This window comes from Primulina huaijiensis, chromosome 3 (genome assembly GCF_012295235.1).
Source record: "Primulina huaijiensis isolate GDHJ02 chromosome 3, ASM1229523v2, whole genome shotgun sequence".
In the NCBI taxonomy this organism is placed as follows: domain Eukaryota; kingdom Viridiplantae; phylum Streptophyta; class Magnoliopsida; order Lamiales; family Gesneriaceae; genus Primulina; species Primulina huaijiensis.
Genome location: NC_133308.1, coordinates 17,023,433 through 17,033,682, shown reverse-complemented (window position 1 = coordinate 17,033,682; position 10,250 = coordinate 17,023,433). Strand labels below are relative to the sequence as shown.

Genomic DNA, 10,250 nt, shown 5'->3' with positions numbered 1-10,250 from the left:
GGGCTTCTGATAACCTGTGGAGAAGATGTCCCGGGCAACCACCTGCCCCGCTTCTGAAGAATTTATCCTACTGACTGACCCTGATTTGGACTATCTATTTAATATCTCGGGTCATGGGCTCTTATGGGGTATCAGATATATATTTATGAGGCAAGTCAAACTAATTCATTTCTATATTTTAAAAAACTAATTTTAATGAAATAGATTGAATAAAAAACTCATTTTATAAAATTTAAAAACGTTCTTGTAAAAGGTGGTGTTTTTTTTATTAATTAATACAATATATAATATAAATTTCCAATCACGTGCGCATTTTTCCATACATAATCTATCTTTTACTCTAAACCCAATGGCCGCGAGTTTGAGACTTTGGGGATTCTGCATCGGTTCGGCATTCCTCGCCTCCGTGAGCACCACCGCGCATTCGGCGGAAGTTTCCGCCGCAGATTGCACCAATCTGGTGCTAAACCTTGCGGACTGTCTGTCCTTCGTGGTGGAGGGAAGCACGGCGACGTATCCGAAGGGAGATTGTTGTTCTGGGCTTAAAATTGTGGTCACTACTAACGCCGAATGCCTGTGCGAGGCGTTTAAGAATAGTGCGCAGTTGGGGGTGAAGCTAAACGTCACTAAGGCCATGACTCTTCCCGTTGTCTGCCGCGTCTCTTCTTCTTCTGTTGCTAACTGCAGCTGTAAGTTTCATCATTATTTTTGATTGGTTATAGAATTTGATGTAGGCAGACCCATGTTGCAATTTCGTGTAAATTTTAAGTTTTTCATTCTTTCTTATTGGTTGTTTGATGCGATCTTCACGTATTTCATTTGTTTTTTGGGACCTTCAACAGCGAGTGGTGGCTCTGGTGAAGCTCCAGGTACTGAAAGATCCGATCTTTTTCAACAATTGCATCCTTGCGCATTATTCATTCCATTTAGAAATTGTTTTTTTCCTTCTTAATTTGAGTACGATAAATTGGTTAATAATAATGTGGGGTCGCTCTGTACTGTACTTTCGATCAAACTTCAATAATATATTAGGCCCCCGGATCTTATATTGCCAAAACCGCGATTCATCTCCGTAATTGTTGGTTTAAAATATGTCATAAGAAATGATTTTGGAATATATATTGCACATGTTTTTATCTTCCTTTTGTTTCTGTTGAATGCTTCTATTATTTGTATTTCTCGGATTGTGGTTGTGTGATTATGTAGATGTCACAATTGTTTTATTGTCGCATCAAAACGTGTGTTGTTTTTATTTTACTTTTTCGCACCATATTTTCTTCCTATTTTGATTGAAATTCCAAGGAGTTGATAGTTGGTACCAGTGCTTGCTTTTCTTGAAATTCTGCCATTGTTTATGTACAAAATGGAAGTGATTTTTTTTCCTGTTGTTTTCTTTTCCTGGTTGATTTGGTTGGAAAGGATTTTTTTTCCATGTTGCATGAAGAAAATTTTGGTTTCAGGTTCAGTTACATTAGATTTTATAGCAGATATTGGAGCTTTACATTGTTTTTGTTATAGATTTTATATCCTGTATTGTATGAAGTTCAATCTGGATTTTCGATTTATTAACTGAAACCGTGACATTTACCAACAAATCTATTTGTGCATTTTGGTTTGTATGTGATCCAAGTGTTGTTTGTTCCAGTGATGTGATTAGCAAGCTGAAAAGTTTCATTCTTACTGTAAAGAACTGCAGGCAGTACTTCGGTGACTTCACCGTGTTTTTGGTTTATTAATTTTGTCTTTTCCATCTTATGTTACACCTTGGCAGATATTCTTACACGCAAATGTGCTTGTACAATTAAAATATAACACAAAGTAGCAATGTGCTGCTTTTCGATTAATTTAAAAGTTATCCATTTTGATGGAGAGAATCCATTTTACTTGAGGACCAGACTTTTGGTGCGATGTAGAACAGGGTTTAATAAGTTATAACTTCAGTCATGGAGCTGTGGAATTGACCATTTTCCCTTGCTATTCAATATTATTGCAAGCTGAAGTATTTTACTTTGAGTTCTGTATACTGCGATAGACACTGTGTTAAGTTGGTCAAATGATTTAGTGAACTAACCTAAAATTGATGCTTATATGATGCAAATGTATCCTACAGGTGGTTGTTTATATGCACATGAAATATTGTCATGACATCTCATCGTTTTGTTTGCCTATGTTTTTTTCTGGTAATGAAGCTCACACACGTTTTGATGTTCTGCTACAGCTCCTTCTCCATTGTCAGAACCTCCCAGTTCAGGTGCGGAGACTCCAAGCCCAACCTCCATCATTGGTGTTAATGAAGTTGTATCCCCACCAGAACCTCGAAAATCGGATTCTTCTTCCCTTGTATCCTCTTTCTCCGTTTGGATATTTGTTCTTTCCACAACTGTAGCTGCTGCTGTAGCATTATTTGGTTGAATCTGAGCATGCGGTGACCCCTTTTTGGTTATTGATTATACTTGTTATTTTTCAGCTTTAGTTGCTCCATATGGTCTTGAGCTACTTCTTAATAGTATGGTGTATATATGATGGTTATTATTGACTTGTAAGGTGTTTTTACCTTACATTTGTTTATTTTATATGGAATTATTTCACTTAAATTTATACAATAGCATTAACTGAATGCTCGTTGCCTGTCACTTAAATTATGTTTGCTAAGTGATAAGTTGGGACTAGTAATAAGCATGTGGTGACACGGCATCACATATGACAGAAGGATTGATTTCACTGCATGCACTGTAAGTCATGGTTTATCCTATTGAAAAACGTAATTTCCCATCTTCATTGCCTTTCTAGTTGGTTCACATAGGTGATCTTTTTAAAAATGACCTTTCCATCACCCTGACTTTCTGCCTCCGTTTGATCTCCGGTTCCATCTTAGGAGCCAAAGTCATGATAGCATCTCCAACTGTGAGAAAAACGTTGTCATCTCCAACTGTATTGGCTAAGCCTGATACATGAAGCTTGTTAAGAACAGACTGTCTGGGAGTCGCTAGAACAAGCTGGCAAACATAAATAAACAAGAGCACATAAATTAGATGTTACGTTTTAAATGACCCAGTCGCCTGGATATCATCATTGACTTACTTGTAAGTCTTTCTTTTGTAGACTTTTGTACAGATCTTCCAAGGCATGAATGCCACCGGTATCAATATCAGTTAGAGCTGAAAGTTTAGAAAGAAGTGTTTGCCTTAGGTTAATTTGTTCGATATTTGGATTTAGTAGTTGGAAAAATTTTCAAGAACCACTAGAAAAGGTTGTTTATTACGTGACATTTCGACTATCAAATATTGAACTTTCTGTTGGTTCTTTTCTTTAAACTGTTCCTCTTCATCCGTGAGCAATCGCAATATCCTGCAAAATAAATAAAGACAAGTGGTTTTTCTTATTGAATTGTGGATTAAGGTATGAAGAGGGGTGCACATTTTTTTTCACTCAATTGCCTGATACGTGATAATTACTCAAATATATGTTCTCGTCAGATTCAAAATGAGTTGTAAGGGGGCAACGAGGATCTAAACCTTTCCCTTATGTAATTGGAGTTGGAAAAATAGATGGCAGAATCAACTCTCACAATCAAAACACCCGGAACTTTTGTTGCTTCTGGGTATTGCTGTATATTTCTGTAAACCGTAGTTCTTGGGATCTTACCTAGTACAGCAGTTCTTGGCCTAGTCACTTGGAGAAAAATCTTGGCCAAAGAGATAAAAACCTGTTATATCGACAGACATTCAGAAAGTCCCCATCACAGAATGTACTCAAAGAAGAACGATATAAAAAGTCCGTCGTGTATTTGCTTTTTGCACCAACCGCTACTAGAAGACCTATCTCGACAGAGGAGAGAACGACCTCCCATAAATGTTCCCATACAAGACACGAAATCAAATTTATCAATCTTCCATATGAGAATCATGGCTTCACAATCTACCAATCCTAAAACTGCTGATTTTATGATGGAAGCCAGAATGGCTTTTGGGGTGTACTTTAATCATGTAGTGATCACAACTAGAGTCAGGCACACGACACACGACATGACAATATTTGATAAAGCCGTTTTACATCCAGCCCTGTAGTTTCAGCCGAACGTGAGAACGATCCTGTGAAGAAATCAACTGCAAGGGTGTTCAATTCTGAATATTAGTGTAGGAATGAACATCTGACCTTCCCAAAGCTATAACAAAGAATAATAGACGTTTTAACTTTTTCAAGTTTTAAAATCAAAATTATTATTTCCAAACATATATAAAAATTACTAAAAATTATATTTTTCTCTGAAAATTAAAAACTGTCCAAAATATGTCTGACACTCTGAACGACCTATGTTCTTGCCGTATTCATACTGTGTCCTTGTGTTCAATGTATTTTTTTTGTTCAGATGATCTCTCGAATAAATGTTTCTCAGCGTATTAGTTAAGTTGCATGTCCCTATCCATGAAGAGGTTTTGTGGGAATTTTGAGTGGAGAGTGCTATGAGAATATAGCGAAACAATTTACACAGCCCATACTGTGGATCCAAGTTGGCAAGTTTTGCATATACAATATCCTACATGGTAAAGATCAGAAATGTTAGGAATCCTACATGGTAAAGATTCAACATATTTACATATTTTACTTTGACTTAAATTTTATAATATTTGGAGATAAAAAAAATAGATATGTTATCATTATCTTTCAATTATCTTCAATCATGCATGACTACATGATTGTTTTAATTCTTTCATCATTGTACGCATGATGACTTTTATAAATAATTTTTTAGAAGATTAGTTTGAGTGTTTTCTCGAAGACATAATAATAATCCCTTGAAAATATTAAAGAAATGCATGTATACAAATTAAGTTTGATGAAGAAAATTTATTAAAATGAATTTGCGCATGAATTTGTCAAAAAGCAACTTGTCTCTTGGGCACGTCTAATTTCCTACCGTTCGGTGCCGAAGTAAATGCGAATTAACAAGAATTATCATGTTTGCAATTTGTCTGTGTGCTCACTTTCAAGCTAATCTTGTGCTATCTCATTATACTGCAGCCAAACATATACTTAAATATCTTAAATGCACTCAATGTGTGGTCTTTAGTAACCTAAAGACTCTAGTTTTAACCTTGTTGGATATTCAGAGGAGATGATGTAAGTTGAAAAATAGACTAGAAGAGTACTATTGATTCAAGTCAATTCTTGGGAGATAGATTGATATCTTGGTTCAGGAAGAAGCAAACTTTCATTGCCACATAAATGGCTGAAGTTGAATAGCTAGCCGCTAGGAGTTGCTGTGCACAATTACTCTGGATTCAGCAACATCTTAGAGATTATAGAATTCAAGCATCGAATCCATAATCTTTTGTGATAAACAAGTTCCATAGCCATCACCTACAATCATTTTCTTCATTCTCGGACCAAAAATATTGACACCATACATCATTTCTTCCGAGATCATGTTATGAAGAAGGAAATCCGGCTGGAGTACATCTCAACAGAAAGTCAAGCTGCTAACATCTTCACTAAGTCATTATCAGACGATAAGTTCGATTACTTTAGTAATATTCTTGACTTAATTGATTTAAATTAGTGCATAAATTTATGGGAAACGAAAGTCGAACTGATATAACAATATATTAAGTAAGTACACAACTCCAACCAGCCTGGCTCGAATTTGTGGAAACTTAACACTATCATATCTTCTGATCGTTTCCTCCATATATATATATATCAATCAATTATTGAACGGTTAGATTTTTAGAGTTTAGGATCCTAGGAAGGTCTTGGTTGGGATAGGATAGGGCCTGGACGTGCTGGTGAAGCACAGCGGCCGTGACTCCTTAGGGCATGCATGATAGCTTGTTTTGGAGTGTAGGGGTCCTAGGGCTAAAGGGTTGGTTTAAGGGCTAGTTCAGGGGCTAGGGACGTGCCTTAGGGTCCTGGTGAGAGTCTAGTGAGAGCCATAAGTTGAGTCAAGAGCAGCTACAGCTGCTGGAGCATTGGTTCCTCGACTGCATGCTAAGAGCCATTCGGCGTGCTGTTGTTGTGAGGGGTTTGGAGCCTTGAGCGTCTGGTCTTTGTCCAAAAAGGCCTGACCATGGTATTGTTTAGGGTCTAAGGAAGGGGTCTAGGGCCTGGTTCGAGGTCGTTTCGAGCCGTGGTCCGTTCGGGGTCGTAAATTACCCAAACATGTCAAAAAAAAAAAGGCGAATTGAGCCTAGGTTAAAATTTTAAATCCATGTTTCAATTTTGGCTTGGGCTTGGGAATTTCCAGCAGCTTAAATTGTGCCTTAGGATTTTAATAAAGGTCTGGTCTCGGGTTAGTTCGAGTCAGAAGGGTAGTTTGGTCCTTTGTTTAACCAAAAAGGCGAAAACGGTAGTAAATGAGCCATCCAGTAAGCGAATCGAGTCGTTCTTGATATGTAGGTCCTAAGATTGAATTTACAGCAATCTACTGGATATTTTTGGGTGTTTTTAAAGTTTTAAAATCGAGTCGTCTCCTTGTGTCAAAGGTTAAGGTCGTACGGGTACATCTAGCGTTGAACCTTGGGCGGTCGGTTCGAAGAAAGTCGATAGCTGTTTGCAACTTCCTAAAACAAATCCAAATCATGTGAATGTTATTTTTAAAATTTTAAAATATATACATGATAGATGCTATTTTTAGAATTTTTGACGTATTTTGCACGTACATGTTATTTTAGCAATCTCGACGTATATAAATAATATAAAGTATCTTTATGGGAATTTTTAATGAATATGATAAGTTATGAACGTTTTATGAAATGATAAATTAAAGGAAAATATTTTTGAGTAATGTGAATTGATCGTGACGTAAAAGTAATAAGGGATCCGTTGAAAACGAGAACGGTGAACTTGCAATGACAAAAGGAAGTGAACCGTCGAAAACGAGGGCGAGAATCTCAATAATAATGGATTTGTTGGAGAAAATTGCGCAGTAGCGGTAGTCGATCGGGATTTTCATAAATCTATCCAAATGATGGCGAGTTCTGATCGGTTGTCATCTTCAACATGTTGGGCACATCTTAGTCGACCTTTTTCCTCCATAACCGCTAATTGGATGGTCGGAAATCGAGGTAGGACACCAGAAAACAATGGCTCATCTTCGGGTGTAGAAAGAGTCACTCCGACGTGGGTTGTCGTTTAGTAATATTATTCGCCGGAGCTAAGTTCCGTACGATGATGATTTCACAAATTATAAGGTTAGGGTTTTTTGTCCACCTAATTTGATTTTCGAAAATTACACCAAAAATTGGTTTTTTTTTGCTCGAAAATTATATAAAATTAATGACACAAATTTAAATTACATCAATATAATTTTCCAAAATTTTTGCCCAATTTAAAAATCTAAAAAATGTCAAAATGGAGTCAAAACCTCTCTGATACCAACTGTTAAAAATATTACATAACACTTAACTAAATTCGATCTACGTATGCACAACATCACACTTAATGATCGTGTTGGAACATTTCATGTTCGCAATCTTTACTTAATTTTGATGTTAAAAAAACTTGTTATTGTGTTTCTAATAATCTACCTTAGGTGCGCAGAAAACTGGAACTGAAGTAATCAATTGACAACCCAAACTGAAGACTATCGGATACGCCAACTGAACGCACCAACTAATCGTATGAACTGAACATAATCCAACAGATGTATCTTAAATCAGTTCAACTGACTAACCAGCTGAAAGGTAATTCAACAGGAAACCTTCGGAAGCCCACCAGCTGATGAAGTGTTCAACTGATGAAGATCCCAGCTGATCAGTTCAACTGTACCAGTGAAATCAGTTCAGCTGACAAGCCAACTGATTTCACCTCTTCAACTGCAGACCAGTTCAACTAACCAATTCAGAAATTCAGTTAAGAGCAATCAGCTGTGGAACACGACAGTCAACATTATTGGAATCCAGCTGTGCGCAAAGGTACATAAGCTTTTGTCCAGTCAAAAGACAATAATGGACCGAGCAACTCAGCTAAGCTTAAAGAGAAATTGTTCCAGAAGAGATGTCGGAAAAAGACGAGACACAAACTCCAAGGAACGCATTCAAAGCTGAAACGGTCACATGCGCTGAGTTTTGGCTTACGGTCATCTTTACTGCTATAAATATAGGGCAAGATCATCAAAAAATACATACAACAGAGTGAGTGAAGGGCACACTTATTATCCATCAGCTTTTAAGAAGCATTACACCCAATTGCGAGGGAACACTTCAAGATATATCAGCTTAGTATAGAAGCTATTTTTTCTCAGTGTGTGAGAACACCCTTTGTTCAGTTCTCACACATACGCACACTCACTACCATTCAAATTACAGTCTTGCACAAAGAAAATAAACTTGTGTATGTAGTCTTTCTCACATAGACGTTAAAAAAGTGTTGGATGGAAGGTGCTGCCTTCAGTCTAGTATAGCAGTTCAGTTAGACAGTTGTGTAAGTCCTAAGCTGTGTAACATTTATACAATTAGTTGTATAAATCTAATTCTTCTAGTGTATTCTAACCGTGGAGGTAGAAGGGGTAACGTAGGAGCAGTTGAAGTCTTCGAACATCCATAAATATATCTTGTGTATTTAACTGATCAACTATTGTTTTCAAACTAACTGGATTAGCAAGGGTATTCATCAGTTCGGTTGTCACCGTAACAAATGATTATTTCGAGTGTCGTCCGCTTGGTTTGTAAACCAAACTCGATCTAATTCATCGGTGTACACATTCTTAGAACATGAGCTACTACAGCTCATGGAGAATATTTTGTTTGAAGCACATTTGGTGCCGAGAACGCGATCCAACACGTGGTATCAGAGCCAAGTTGTTCTAAGAAGGACATTTGAAAACTGATATTTTAAAATGTGTTTTAAATTGGTATTTAAAATGGATTTCAAAATCCTTTTAAAAATTTTATATATGTTTACTAGGAGTAAAGAGAATGTCTTGGCTAAACAGCAATCGTTATGGCCACTTCTCCAAACTCCTTAACTTGAGTTTCTTAGCTGCTTGCAGGGTTTTGAGGTCTACTGACAGCAGTTCAGCTAAACTGCTCTTCGTACAAGATCTCAGCTGCCTTTCTATCAGTCCAGCTGATCAACTAGACGAACCCAACTGCTAGCTGAAACTGATGATTTTAGTGGAGCTGAATCATTAGCAGTACCGCCGCTTAACTGCCTTATCAGATCAAAGTAGATTATCAATGCGGTTCAGCATCAGTTGAGTCCAGTTCTGAGTCATCTCGATCAATTAGACTGCACAAAGATCAAGTTCAAGTCAAATTAGCTGCTCTTCTGGCAAAGAGATTCAAAATCGCTGTAACATTCAAAGCATTCAAGGCGACCAGTTGTTAGTATATCCAGTTCTAATATGTGTAAACTAATTGATATTTGATGTTATTGAAAGTCTGCTATTGTAGTAGCAATTTCCATTACATTTGATGGTGTATGTAAATGTATGATACAAGGGACGCTTATATGATTAAATAAACATCATGTTCATCCAGTTAGCCTTCATATAACTTAACTGTTATTTTAAGATTTGTTGCCTAAACTGCTTGAGTGTTGCTAAAACTTCTTTAATCACGTAATCGATTATATTTTTAAGGGGGAGTTTTTAAATCAGTTTCTGAGGGGAAGCTTTTCTTTAAAATCATCCCTCGAACTGAAAAATTGTTATTAAAATTTTCTTTAATTCAGTTGTTGAGGGGGAGTTTGTTCTTTTCGTTAAATTGATTTTTACCTGTTATCCCTCAAACTGAAATTTTCTGTTATTTTCTTTTTGATTCTCAAAAAGGGGAGAATAAGTTAGGTTTTAAAATTCAGTTGTTTATTTTAGCTTGCTTTAAACTGTTCAAGTTTTGTGAGCATAAAAAAGGAGGAGATCGTTGGAACATTTCATGTTCGCGATCTTTATTTGATTTTGATGTTAACAAAACTTGTTATTGTGTTTCTAATAATCTACCTTAAGTGCGCAGAAAACTGGAACTGAAATAATCAGTTGACAGCCCAAACTGAAGACTATCGGATATGCCAACTGAACGCACTAATTGATCGTATGAACTAAACAGAATCCAACTGATGTATCTTAAATCAGTTCAACTGACTAACCAGCTGAAAGGTAGTTCAGCATGAAACCTTCATAATCCTGGCCAACTGATTAAGTGTTCAACTGATGAAGATCCCAGCTGATCAGTTCAATTGAACTAGTGAAATCAGTTCAGCTGACGAGCCAAATGATTTCACCTCTTCAGCTGCAGACCAGTTCAATTAACCAG

At 36.7% G+C, this 10,250-nt stretch overlaps 1 protein-coding gene across 1 annotated transcript; it reads left to right on the top strand.

Annotated features, from left to right (window-relative positions):
• Positions 1-320: 320 nt before the first annotated feature.
• Positions 321-2,588, top strand: LOC140973549 (non-specific lipid transfer protein GPI-anchored 11-like). The gene is made up of 3 exons (XM_073436451.1): positions 321-689; positions 843-869; positions 2,219-2,588. The coding sequence occupies exons 1-3, from the start codon at positions 350-352 to the stop codon at positions 2,410-2,412; spliced, it is 561 nt and encodes a 186-aa protein (XP_073292552.1). The 5' UTR covers positions 321-349; the 3' UTR covers positions 2,413-2,588.
• Positions 2,589-10,250: the final 7,662 nt, after the last annotated feature.

Coding starts and splice junctions, on each gene's coding strand:
- LOC140973549 (XM_073436451.1), top strand. CDS start 350: ATGGCCGCGAGTTTGAGACTTTGGGGATTCTGCATCGGTTCGGCATTC. Junction 690..842: donor TTCTGTTGCTAACTGCAGCT/GTAAGTTTCATC, acceptor GACCTTCAACAG/CGAGTGGTGGCTCTGGTGAA. Junction 870..2,218: donor TGGCTCTGGTGAAGCTCCAG/GTACTGAAAGAT, acceptor GTTCTGCTACAG/CTCCTTCTCCATTGTCAGAA.